General features: G+C 66.4%; 1 protein-coding gene across 4 annotated transcripts in view; it reads left to right on the top strand.

The window, feature by feature from the left end:
• Window positions 1-13,316, top strand: part of LOC111150310 (lymphocyte-specific protein 1) — a 36,936-nt gene that overhangs the window by 8,982 nt on the left and 14,638 nt on the right. The window contains exon 1 of one of the 4 annotated variants that reach the window (XM_022507762.1): window positions 2,611-2,779. The exons of the other annotated variants lie outside the window; for them this stretch is intronic. Within the exon in view, the coding sequence (XP_022363470.1) occupies window positions 2,721-2,779 (59 nt within the window). The 5' untranslated portion in view covers window positions 2,611-2,720. Of the gene's footprint in view, window positions 1-2,610; window positions 2,780-13,316 lie in introns of those variants that run through there. 4 annotated transcript variants of the gene reach the window in all.

The raw sequence follows: 13,316 nt of genomic DNA on the forward strand, positions 1-13,316 counted from the left end.
GGATGGATGGGTGAGGGGATGGATGGATGGATGGATGGATGGATGGATTGACTGGTGGTTGGATAGATGGGTGGATAGGTAAATAGGGGGATGGATGGATGGGTGGGTGGGTGAGTGGATGGATGGATGGGTGGGTGGGTGGATAGGTGATGAACGATAGAATGAATGAATGATGGAGGAGTGGGAGATGGATTGATGGATATATGCATGGGTGAGTAACAGTAGAGTTGGTGACAAACACCCTGCCCTTTTGCTCCTGGTAGGGCGTGCCCTAATTATGAAGCTATGGATGCTGGCCCCTGCATTTAAAGGTCTGGTTTTGCCACCTCCCACCCATCAGCATTTCTGATAGATAATCAAGTAATTGTATTTTAAGTTCTTAGTGACAGAGAACTCCTGCCATTCCAAGGCAGCCTTCTCCCCATGGGAATATTTTTCCTTCTTTTGAACCAAAATATGTCTTGGCACATTTCCTTCCTGGCTGTCTGTGACTGGGATTCCAGAACCAAGAGCAGGAGGCAAGGGGGAGATGCGTACGTTGCGATGGAAATGAAGCACAGGCTCACTTCCCTTGGGCGATCTGGCTCCACCTGAGGGCCGACCCCACCGCCCCACTCACCTTTCCCTTCTCCACGTTCCTCTAGAACCTTGACACTTCTGTAGCTCTGTATGGATGCTGGGGACGGACGGTGGGCCCAGCTGCTTCTGGGGCACACCCCCACATTCTCTGGCTCCCCGGGGACTGTGAGAGGAGAGAGCTGTGAACTCCCCTCCAGGGCTGGTCATAGGACACAGCCTGGTGTGTGTGGGTAGAGGCAGGGGGATGAATCAGACTTCAGGACGCACACAAAGTCTACACCAGCCAGCCACCACCTGAGTCACCACGGACCAGAGCTACAGGCCACGTGGCTGCCATGACTTGCTTGCAAGTGCGCTGCTGGCCTGTCTGATCTTAGCCGCACCCCATCCAGCCTCATGTCCCCCAGGTGCTCTTGGCCCTGGCCCCCTGGCCCAGCCGAGGCCCGGCCAGCCGGGGAAGTGAGAGGGGCCGTTCCTCCGTGCCCCGGGGATGGAGGGCAGTGGGGCGGGCGGTCAGCCCCCCGGCTCACGGTTCTAGCTCTGTCGGCCCCAGCTCTGCGCACTTGGACACTAGTCTGAGCCTCGGTTTCCCCAAGCAGGACCTGGTGCAGCGGCTGTGAGGGTGGGTAGCTGGGCCACGCTGCTGGACGTGACTGCTGGGCACTGAGCTGGGCTCGGTGACGCCCCGCAGACATGAGTCCCGTACCCGCCTCGTCCGGTCACTCGCCCGCGAGCCTTCTCAAGTGAGTCACGGCGACTAAGCCCAACCAGAGGAACAGTGGGCTGGGCTGGGCCTCCTGGGCCTTGGCCGGAGCATGAGGGGCAGGGGGCCCGCAGGCCAGGGCACCATGCTGACCTTGTGCCCACCGGTCCCCCTGGGAGCATGCTCTCCGCTACCAACCGGGGCAGGCCGTGTTTGTCCCTGCCTCTGGGGTCTCCCTGCTCTGACCTCCCAGTGCAGTGTGGCGGGTGCCGGGGTGGGGGGCAGTAACCTCCCCATTTGGGGAGCAGAGAGGATTCCCCCTCGAGGTGATAAGTGGAGCAGAGAGCTGGGCATAAACAAGGGGAAAACTGGAGAACCAAGAGGGAGGGGAGGGAGGGAGGGGGAGGGAGGGAGGGGGGAGAGGGAGAAGAGGGAGGGGGGGGGGGGGGGGGGAGGGGGAGGGAAGGAGGGGGAGGGAGGGGAACAGAGATAGGGGCAGAGAGAGACAGAGGGAGAGGAGAGGAGACAGGGTCTGAGTGTGGAAGCAGGGAGGGCTGGGGGCCGGCAGGGAAGGAGCAGAAGGCCCAGGCTGGGAGCACGTAGGGCAGGGAAGAGGTGCAGGGCAGGGGGGCTTGACCCAAAAGATCCATAAAGGCGAGGACAAGAGGAGGGCCAAAGGGTTGGCCAGGCCAGGCCCAGAGCGAGGGGAGAGGCACAGAGGGATGGAGAGGCCAAGGGGGGCGCCCCGATGCCCTGCCAGTGGTGGGGATGAGCTGGCGGGCGGAAGAGTGAGGCCTGAGCGGCCGCCAAGGTGACCAAAGGGGGACCGTGCCCACCCCAGGCCGCTGAGGTCCTGCTGAGCCCCGGGGCTGCTGGGCTGGAGGGTTTTCCTCTGACATTTTTACTAGTCTCGGAAGGAGGGGGAGGGGGAGGAGGCTGAGGGGGGAGAAGGGGGCTGGGGGGGAACAAAAGGGAAGCAGCTGCTAAACGTCCTGAAGGAGAGACCCACAGAGTCCGTGAGGCCGCACAGACGGGGACAGACAGACGGGCACCCAGCAGCCCGGGGCGGCTAACGGGGAGTCAGCCCTGGGGACCCCCAGGACGAGAGGGCCCCGGGTGGACAGACACAGGCCACAGACGGGGAGACAGGGCACGCAGACAGGGAGGGGGTGTGGACATCAGAGAGCCCAGACGGCCAGCCGGACGGAGAGACGGCTTGGACCGGGGGACGGGGACACGAGAGCGAAGGAGGGGACAGGAGGAAGAAAGGAGAGAGGAGGGGCGGGAGGGGTCCAAGTGGCAGGAGGAGGAGCAGGGGAGCGGCAGGGGGGGCGGCAGACAGAGGCAGGCGGCCTTCTCGGCCTTTGAAGAAGGAGCTGCCGCGTCCCCAGGGCTGGGGTCAGGCCAGGTCGCCGGCCCGCGGGTGGCCGCCAGCAGCATGAGCGGCTCGGCCCTCCTGAGGAGTTCCAGCAAATGGGGCCTGGACAAGCTGGTGAGGTAGGTGCCCCCCGGCCCAGGCTGGGGCAGGGCGGGCAGGGCCGGGCCACAGGGCCAGGAGCCCGGGCACCCAGGCCAGGGTGAGGGGTGCACACGTGTGCTGGGTGTGTGCACGCGGCCTGCGCTCTTCCCCACCTGCGTGCCCGCCTGGCCGGCGCAGGACCGCTGTCCTTCCAGGCGCCTTCCCCTGACCCCGGGGCCTCTGGCCTGGTCTGCTGCTCCCAGGACGTGCACGGTGTCCTTGGCACGCTTCCAAGGCCTCGCCTGGGCTCCCCTGGCTCCTGGGACTGTTCTGTCGCCCTTCCTTTACAGATGATGATGCCGGACCTTGTGGCCGCACTCACCACCCCCCTTAGCACACCAGCCCTGCGTGGGAAGCGCCACGGGGCTGTGGTGAGTGCTTGGGCCTCGGAGTCCGATTTTCTCTGGGCCGGAGTCCTGGCTCCTATGTCTCAGGCTTCGGTCCAGGACCCTGTCCTCTCTCGGCCTCAGTGTCCTCCTTTATAAAATGGTGGCGTGGTGTCACCCACCTCAAAGGGGAGTAGAAAGAGCCAAAACAAGGGGCCAGAGTCGGGCCCGGAGCCACCGCTCCATACCACGGGGTGCTTGACACTTTACTCTGAGCCGCCTGCAGTGCCCTTCCTCCTCCTCTACCCTTCCAGGCATCTAAGGCCCAGCTGAAACGCTGCCTCCTCCATGCTGCTTGCTTTGGCTTCTCTTCCAATGGTGAGGAGCGTGCTGGGCAGACTGCAGGCTCCTGGAGGGAGGGACACAGGCATCTCAGCCTCCTCAGCTCCACCCACACCTCGACTCTGGGAGGGAGGAGAGACAGGGTGTGCAGGTGGGCAGAGAGCCACCCCAGACCCCTCCAGTTCCCGCCAGTCGGGTCCTTCAGACGCTGAGTGACAGCTCTCCTGGCCCCACCTAGGCATGGCCCAGGGGCCACCATTCAAGTCAGGACCAGCTACAGGGTCTGGGGGAGTCCCCTGCTGGCCATGGCCCCCGCATCCCCACCCTGTCCACTCGTAAGGTGGACCCCGCTCCTGGGCTTCACCCCTGTTCTTTCCTGGCTCGGCCAGGCCCGCCCTGGTGCTACTGGCTCGGAGACCCCCAGCCAAGGCTCTTCCTCCCTGCCCAGCTGGGATGTGTCCTCCCAGGGGATACAGCTCCTATCCCTCTCCAGAAAGCCCAAGGACTAACAGGTGCCTAGGGTCAATACCGGAGTCTCACAACTTAACAAATGGGGAAACTGAGGCCCAAGAGGGCAGTCATATGGTCTGCTGGGGATTGACAGGAAGAGTCCCCAGGTGGGCTGCACTCACACTCCTCGTCCCAGGAGAATCTGGGTCACAAATGTCTGTCCAAGTGGCTTTGGCTCTGCTCCCAAGCCCAGCGTTACCCTGGTGGGGGCAGTGGAGGCACCGACGGGGCATCGAATGTGCAGCCCCAGCTCGGCTGAGGGCGGGGGCAGCCTGGGGAGAGAGCCCCGAGCCCCTGGGGGACCTGCAGAGGCAAAACAGAGACAGAAGGACGTGCCCCTCTGAGCTCCGTGCACCACCCTGCTGCTGGGGGCTGGGTGGGGAGCAGGGAGAGTCTTTCCCGAGGCGTGGCAGTGGGGGGTCTGCGTCCAGCCCCAGCGGGCAGGTCACTCGGCTTGCACAAAAACGCTCACAGGCGTGGACCAGCCCTGGGCCTGGTGTTCTGCTCCCGCCGGTGGACTCCAGGGCCCAGGCGGCTCGTGGCACTCCCGCCCCCTCACCGACCTTCGCACCTGTCTTGCCTCCCACGGGCTTCACTTCCCGAAGCCCAGGCAGGTGGCCCCGGTCCCTGTTGGATAGGCAGAACACCAGGCTCACAGAGGCTAGCGACTTGTCCCAGGGTCACTCGGGGGCTGAGGGGGTCCTGTCAACCGTGCCCCGGGCATCGCCTTACTCCTTCGCCAGGTCCCGCCCGGGTGCAGGGTGAGGCCCCTCCCTGTGATGGGCTCAGGAAGTCAGCAGGGGTGGGGGTGGGGGCAAACCGGGTCCAGTTTCAGTAGATTAAAAATGGGCCTGGGCAGGGGCACTTGTCTCCGTGCCCACCTGTGTCCCCATCTCAGCTCGGCACCATCCCTGTGGCTGCCACGCAGGTCCCCGCCGGCTGTCACTGCCCAGGAGGAGGCTTCAGGTGGCCGGCCGGGCCGACTCTTCCCGCTGTGCCCCCAGACCTGGCTCCATCCCTCTGTCCCCTCCTACTGCGCCTGGCCGTCTGATGCTCAGCCTGGGCCAGGCCGGCATTCCGGACAAGCAGGGGGCAGCTTGTGGTCCCACAGGCCCCCTGGGCTCCGGCTGCCTGCCTGGTCCAAGGCTCTCTGGGGGCCTGGCTTTGGGATGGGGGGCTTTGTCTGGCACAGACCAGAGGGGCTGGCTGGGTCCCCCTGCTGGTGTCTCTCTTGGCATTTGGGCTCCTGGTCCCCCCCAGGGAGGCTTTGGGAGCTGGAGGAGCCCTGAGGCAAACGCCCTCTGCCCACTGCTCTGGGCACACGTCCACCATAGGCACCCGGCAATCCTCGTGCCCGGCCTCCCACCCTGGGCAGCCAGGTCTGGGAGGCCTCCGGGACCCCAGTGTGGCCAGCAGGGCCAGGGACAGGCCAGCCTGAGGAGGCGGTGGGGGGTGGGGCGGGGGAAGCCAGGCTTCCAAAACCAGTGTCCAAAGGGGCGTGGCTGCCTCGGGCCCACCCAGGGCCCCACAGAGGGGAGGGGGGCTGGCCCTGGCCCTGGCAGAGCCCGGGCGTCTGGTGGGTGGTGCTGCCCCGGGACCAGGCGGTCCGTCGGCCAGAGCTGCCCCAGGAGCCCGGACGAGCTGGCATCACGGGGGCGCGAGGACTGAGTGGCCCAACCCCCTGGGCAGGGCGTCAGGGCCGGAGCCCAGAGCCCTGAGGTTCAGGCTCCAGTCCCGTCCCGCCAGCAGAGCAGGACAGGGCAGCGAGCAGGCGGCAGCCCGGGGGCACTGGGCACCTGAGGGCTCGCTCCCCTCCCCATGCCCCTGCCAGAGCCTCGAGAAGGCAGCCCGTGGCCCCCCGGGCCCCGAGGGGTGGCTGGAGTGGGCAGGGCTCCCCGGAACAGCTCGGGGAGCGTGGAGTGGCTCAGCACAGGTGGGTGGCCTGGGGCCAGCTCACGCAGGTGTCAGGGGCACAGGTGGGAGCTGGGTGTGGGGGAAGCCCTCGGTGGCCCCTTGGGGCAGATGGAGTGTGGGATCAGACCGCGGGCCACCCCGGAAGGCAAAAGTGCGGCTGGGAGGGATGCTGTCTACCTGGGAAGGGAGAGGTCCTAAGGTAGCCTGGCGGTGAGGTGGGGGGCCAGGGGTTTTGTCCCCAGTGGGCTGCGAGGCTCTCCCAAAGTGTGTTCTACCAGGTATGGAGGGGAGGGGGAGATGAAAAGAGAGAACAGAAGTGAGAGAGTGACGGAGGACAAAGAGGAGGGGTGGGGTGGGAGGTCCCTGTGAAGGTAGAAAGAGGGCATGCAGTGATGGGGAAGGGATGGGACAGGCACAGGATGGGTACAGGGCAGGGACAGGGCAGGATGAGATGGGGATAGGACTGGGACAGGACGGGGGCAGGGCAGGATGGGATTGGGATAGGACAGGGCTGGGGACAGGGCAGGGACAGGGACAGGATGGGGACAGGACAGGAACAGGGCAGGATGGGGTTGGGGTAGGACAGGGACAGTGATGGGGACAAAATGGGGACAGGATGGACAGGATGGGATAGGACAGGGACAGGAATGGGGACAGGACAGGGATAAGACAAGACAGGAGAGGACAGGGATGGGAATTGGATAGAAACGGGATGAGGACTGGACAGGGATAAGACAAGGCAGGACAGGAATGGGGGTTTGGTGGGAGCAGGAAGGGGACAGGAGGGGGACAGGAGGGGGAGAGGACAAGAATAGGATGGGGATGAAATGGGACAAGATACAGACAGGACTGGGAATGGGATGAGGGCAGGGACAAGATGAGACAGGACAGGATGGGACAAGGGGATGGGATGGGACAGGATGGTGGCCAAGAGGAGGGAGAGGTTGAGTGAAAACAACAAAGAGAAGGGATAGGGCAGGACATCAGGGTGTGTTGGGGGCAACGGGTGCTGTGGACACTCAGCAGCCCCTCCCATAGGGTCCCTCCCACGCTGTCCCTCCCACACTATCCCCTCCCATGTGTCCCCTCCCACACTGTCCCTCCCACACTGTCCCCTCCCACAGTGTCCCCTCCCACTATCCCTCCCACACTGTCCCATACTGCCCCCCCATGGTCCTCTCCCTCGCTTTCCCTCCCACACTGTCCCCTCCCATGTGTCCCCTCCCACACTGTCCCCTCCCACAGTGCCCCTCCCACACTGTCCCCTCCCACACTGTCCATCCCATGATGTCCCTTCCCACCCTATTTCTCTCACGCTGTCTGCCCCACGCCGTCTGTCCCATGCTGTCCCCAGCAGCGGAGGGAAGGAGGCCCCAAGGGCCAGGTGCCATGGGTGCTGAGTGTGGGAGGTGGGACGGCCCCGTCCACTGCCTGCTCCTGGCCCCCCAGGAAGATGGCAGGAAGCCGTGGGGACCCGCAAGAAAGGAGGGAGGGAAGCCAGTGAGGCCAAGAGAGGGTGGAGAGGAGGAGAGAAAACCCCTGTGGGAAGGAAGGATGGGGAAGGGGACCGAGGGAGGGATGCCGGCATCTGGACTGGGGCCGCATGCATGGGGCCCAGGCTCTCCCGCCCTGACCCTCCTGCAGGTACCAGCCTGCGGGAGCTGTGGGGCCGGAACCCTGGCACACCTTCCTTGTGGCTGGAGGGGGGACCCCCAGTTCGGGCCCCTTCCTGCTAAGCTCCACTTCGTCTCCTGTAATGGGGTGACGCGCCGCATGCTGGCTGTGAAGGGACCACATAGCCCCCAGCTCCTGGCGGGGTCCTCAGGGACAGAGGCCCGAGCCAGCAGACCGTCCCGGGCTGGCCCCGTGTACCCATTTGTGTGCACAGGGAAGCTGAGGCTCAGGCAGTCTCGTGGCATGTCGGGCGCTCAGGGGGCGGCATCGCCCCGAGCCCCTGATGCTCTGTGCAGAGGGGAGGGCGTGAGGGCAGCAGAGGGCGGAGAGAGGGCAGGCTGGGCCCCAGGCTCCTGCGGCAGAAACGGACGGCAGTTTCAGGCAGGGGGTCGAGTGGCTCCGCGCACTTGGGGGCCGGGTCTGGAGACCCCGGGATGGGCCAAGAAGGAGAGCCGTGCGAGGGACCCTGGGCTGTCGGGAAAACCCGGGTGCCCCCCCCGCCCGGCCCTGGGCAAGATGAAAGTGGGGAGGGGTGGCCGAGGCGGCAGCCGGTGCCAGCTACCAGCCGCGTGTCACGGAATGTGCCGGAGCCTGGCCTCGTGGGCGCAGTGAGACCTGCCAGGCAGCCCCAGCCTGGCTCGGGAGGGACGAGCTCCCCTGGAGGGCCGGCCAGCGCCAAGAGAGCCTGGGCCGGGCCCGGAGGCGAGGCGGGGGCTGCCAGCAGCCGGGGCGCCCTGTGGTCAGCCCCCTGCGCGGTCCCAGAGGGGGTCCTGAGTGCGGCACAGGCGTGGCGGTGGGCGGGGTGCCCGGCGGGCTCCTGGGCGGCCGCGACACTTGGCCCAGACCCCTGCAGCGCTGTGGTCAGGGACCCAGAGCAGGGACAACGGCGATTACTGAGCGCGGGGCAGAGACGGGAACAGCCACACCAGCGTCCAGCAGGCAGGCCGGACCTGAAGAGGGAAGGGGCTTGACCTCTGACCCCAGGCCCAGAGGGGCAAGGAGGCTGACCGGGAAGCACGTCCCAGGAGGTAGGACCCCCAGCTACAGGGAGGTGATGGGCCAGCCAGCAGGATGTCAGGCTCGGTTCCAGACCCCACTCTGGGGCAGAAGGGGACGGTCCCGGAGCCAGCCTCTGTGCACCAGGGGGAATCCTGGGAGAGAGGGGCTTGGGGGCCCAAAGCTCTTTGTGGGACCACGGTTCGGGGCTCGGTGGAGCCAGACTGTAAAGGGGACCCCTGACCGGGCAAAGCCCCTCTAGGTAGGTTTTGGGGGCACTACCTTCTTCTCCCTCAGGCTGGATCTGTCCCCGGTGGGTGGGCACCAGGGGAGCAGGGACCCCACCCCCCGCCCCCTGCATGGCACGCTCTCAGTCGGGCCATCAGAGCAGACGACCAGGGTCTGTCCGCCTGGCCTGGACACCTTCGGGGCCTGCGGTGTGATGGGCTGGCCTGGCCTGGGGCTGCCCTGACCAGCATTTGGAGGCTGGTCCCCACAGGGCCTTCACGGGTCCAGGAAGCCAGGACACGGCAGGTCCGGGGAGACAGTCGTGGCAGGAAACTGGGGGCTGGGCTGCACAGGGGGTATCAAGGGAGGGACCCATCTGGCCCAGAGCCCTATAGCTCGGGCAGCTCCCATCTGCGTGGATGGCGGGCGGGCAGGCGGGCGGGCGTGCCAGCCACCAACGGAGCCGCTCAGCGCGGGGCAGGGAGCAGGTTGGGACTGGGCGCGTCTGGAATGGGATGTGGGAGGAAGGGATCCCATGGGGATATGTGCCCTCTGCACGACTCTATCCCCAAGGGGTGCCTGCGTGGGATGTGCTGGGACTGTGGGTCACCCGGGAGGGGCGTGGGGACAGAGAGGAGGGGCGACATGCTGACTTGCTGCCCTGTCCTTTCTGACAGGTGTCGCCATCCACATCCCCTGTCCTTCCAGGCCGGCCCAGGCACAGGCACAGGTGCCCTTCCTCTGAGGGGACTTCCTGCAGGCATTCCCCACCCCCCGGCTCCAAACAGGGGCTCTCCTGGGGTCCCTGAGCCTCACCTAGAGGTCAGCACTGGCTTTCCTGGCAGCCCCGAAGGTCCCGGACCCCACTGTGGGCCCCAGCTCCCTGACGGATGGAGAGCCGGCTCGGGGAGGGGGCCGGAGCCCAGGGCGGAGGGAAGGGGCGAATTGGGGGACAGGCCTGCCCAGGCCTGTAAGCAGGGGGCTGGAACAGGAGGCACTTGGGCTGCCTGGGAGGTTATGGAGAAGGTGACAGATACGGGACTGTCACTGAGGGGACCCCGGCCCAGGGAGGGAGGCTGGGGACGGTGGCAGCCATGGCTGTGGTCTCCTGGTTCCCCTTCCCAAGGGAGACCTCCCGACCCCACTCTTCAGCTGTAAACTGGGGTGAAGGTCCCCCCTGAATGGGGTGACAACCAGGTGGCATTTTGAGCCCGGGGTGGGGCCGTCTTGGGCTGAACAGGGCCTGCCCCCACGGCCCCTGGGGGGTCCCTGGTGACCTGAGGTCAGAGGCAGGGGCCACACTCCCCAGTCCGCTCCTGGGGCCGGCCAGGAAAGAAGGGCTAAAGGGGGATCCCTTGGCTTTGGGGGCTGTGTGGGGCAGCTGAGGGCTCCCCCGACAAGGGCTGCCCCACTGTGGGAAGACGAGGGGGCGCTGGATGAAGAGGCCGGGGGAGGGTCCCGCAGAGATGACGCTCTGATTGAGGACGGGCCAGCCTCAGCTGCGAGAAGGGACTGCCCGGGCGGAAGGTGGTCCTGGCTGGGGTCCCAGGGCTCACGTGGAAGGAAAGATGCCAGCACGCCGGCCGCCTGGCCCTTCCCACCGGAGGGACGAGCCCAGAGCCCCTGCCCAGGCCACAGGGCTCTGTTCCCCTGCCTGAGGCCGGGAAGGAGCTAGAGTGTGGGTGGGGTCACCTTAGGACAGCCTGGCCTGGGGCTCACAGCTTGAGAGCGCATTATCTGGCCAGCTGTGGGCTCCCGGAGGCAGCGACTGTGCCCCATGTCCCCCAGCACCAGCCCCTTGGGGCCTCACTCCCGCCCCACACCTCAGGGCCAGCCTGTGCCTTTTGGGGAGCCAGCCCCTCTGTGGGAGGGGGAAGCTAGCTCTGCCGGCAAATGTCCCCTCCTCTGGGGAGGCTTCTCAGATGAGACCTACCACCAGAACCAGGAGGGGTGCGGTGAGGGGTGCGGGCCAGGCCCTGCCCCCGTGGCGCTCCAGCTTCCTCTTGGGGGGCCAAGTCTCCCAATAGCACCAGTCAAGAGGCAGTCGGAGCTAGGGCGGCCCGGGGAGCCGAGGTTGGGCCCTGGGGAGCCGAGGCTGGGCCCGGTGCCTCACCCTGAGAAAGGGGTCAGAGGGACTAAAGCCACAGCCCCACCTCCTGGGGTGACCTCCTATGTTTCCCTCCGCTCAGCCCCCATCCTCCTTGCCCCAGGGAGGGCAACATGTCCCCCCACCTCGTGTCCCCTCCAACTGCCTTCCACCGAGCTCTTTCCTGCTTAGAACCTCCCAGAGCCCCCAGGGTCCCCAGCTGCCCTGCCCTGGGTCTCCCAGAGACCTAACATCACCCCCAGGCTGCTGGGTGCCGCCCCACTGTGCTGCCTGTTCCGGGAGTGACTGCAAAGGGGAGGGTCAGGAGGGGCTGCTCTCCCGCCCCGCAGGGGCAGAGCTGAGTGCTCTTGCAGGGACACCGAGGCCCTGGGGTGGGGTGCAGGCCCAGACTGTCTCCACCCCTGTGAGGCACCCAGCCTGGAGGAGGAGGGACAGAGACCGGAAGGGGCCGAGGGGCTTGTACTCCAGGCCTTTCCCTGCGGCCGTGGCCACTCTCTGCTCCCTGGTCACCCCAGAACCCTGGTGCCCCACGGCTGCCCCTCAGCTCCCTGAGGGGTGACTCATCCCCTGGGCTCTCCCCAGCCTGGGTCCCTCCTCACCTGCAGTCCCTCCTGACCATCTCCCCAGGAGCTCCCATGCCCCCCACTCTCTGCTGGCCCAAGCTCAACTTGGGGCCTCCCCCCAATTCACCCACCCCCAGAACCCCTCTTCCCTCCTGGGAGGCTGCTGCCCCTTTACCCACACCACCTTCCTGGCTGGTAGCTCCCCCTCCCAGCCCACTTGTGCCCCACAGGGGACTCAGAGACCCTCCTCTCCATCTCCCCACAGCTGCCCCTCTCTGGCCATGACTGCACCGAGCACTCCGGCCACCGGCCTTCATGGCTCTGCTCTCACTGTACCCTCTCCCTGGCCCACGAACCCCAGCTCATCTTTCAGACCCAAGTTCAAGGTCACCTCCTGGGCTCTCCGGGCAATGGGGTTGGGCTGCCCAGGGCGCTGTCTCCCTGGCCTGCCCACTGCCTGTGCTGTCGAGGAAAGGGGTCATCTCTGCCCATGCGCAGCGGGACACAGGCACACCCAGAAAGGTGCTGCTGGATGAGGGATGGCCAGGAGCGTGGGCTGGACCCGCGCCAGGGCAGGCGGGTGGGGCATGGGGGAGCGAGGTTCCCGGCAGCTCCCCTGTCCACACCCCAGGCCTGGGGCGGCAGCGTGTGCCTCGTCCTTCCCCCTCCTGCCAGCTCATCTCCTCCGGCCCCCTCCTGCCTCCCCCACTGCCCACCTGCCTCTTTGGCACTGCCTTTGTACTCCGGGCTCACCCCCACAGGGGCACCCTTGTGCCTCTCTGCAAGGACGAGTGACAGCCGGTACCCAGGCCATGCCACACCCACAGAACCTCCCACACAGCCTGGGGCAGGACTGTGCCTTGCATGAGCCGTTGGGGGCACCCTCGTGGTAGCCCAGCCACCACTGCCTTCCCTGGAACTCCCTGACGGGGCCACCGACCTCTGCCCTTGGGGGACCTGCTCTCTGGTAGTTGGGGATCCCCGGAAGCCAGCGCTAAGAAGGCCTCTCCGTGGGCTCCTTCTCCCCCATGCTGTGCCTTCCCTCATGGGCTCTATGGTCACTTGGGGGACCAGTCGCTCTGCAAGTGTCCACCCCAGGGGACAGTAGGGGGGCAGGGCATGAGGGGACAGAGACCTTGGTGGTCTGTGGGGAGACCTGTGTTCCCCGCTCCTGGCGGATGTCTGGTCCCACTCCCCAGGCCTCTTGGGCAGCTCTCACCCACTGTGCCCAGGTCCCCTGTGGCCAAGAGGGTCTCCTGCAAGCCTAAAAGAAGAATTCTCCTAAGACAGGTGCCCTGCCTGGCCCCCAAGCCCAGCCCCCAAGCTCTCCCCATGACTCTGAGCCCGGCTTTGGGCACCAGAGACAGGTGGGTACCCCACAGCCACCTGCCGGGACAGTCAAGCAGGGACGGAGCCCACAGGGCAGGGGAGGGAAGGGCAGGACAGCTGACGGCTGGAGGGGCCAGGCCGGCTCAGACTCCATCCCCCATCCTCCGACCCTGCCGGGGGGACCACGAGGGGGTGCTGCAGAGGGAGGAGAGAGGGGGCTGGCCCCTCGAGTCGGGGCTGGGAGACAGTGGACATGTCCAGCAGGGGCAGCCCCTGGGCTGGGGGTCCCCCCGACCGAGGATGGGGAGCTCTGAGCCTTCCTGGGGCCCGTTGGGGTCTGCCCACGCTGCTGCCCCGGGTAGAGCGAGGCCCCGTGGCGGACCCCGATGCAGGACCGCACTCCACGGCCCCCGGGGCTGAACCGATGGCCGCGGGAGAGCCAGCACAGACACAGGAAACAGCCTAATTGCATTTGCTAGGGAACACCAAATCCCTCACAGCTGCGCTCGGGCGAGCCAGGGGCCAT

This window comes from Enhydra lutris, unplaced genomic scaffold (assembly GCF_002288905.1).
Source record: "Enhydra lutris kenyoni isolate GAN:26980312 unplaced genomic scaffold, ASM228890v2 scaffoldscaffold22, whole genome shotgun sequence".
NCBI lineage: Eukaryota > Metazoa > Chordata > Mammalia > Carnivora > Mustelidae > Enhydra > Enhydra lutris.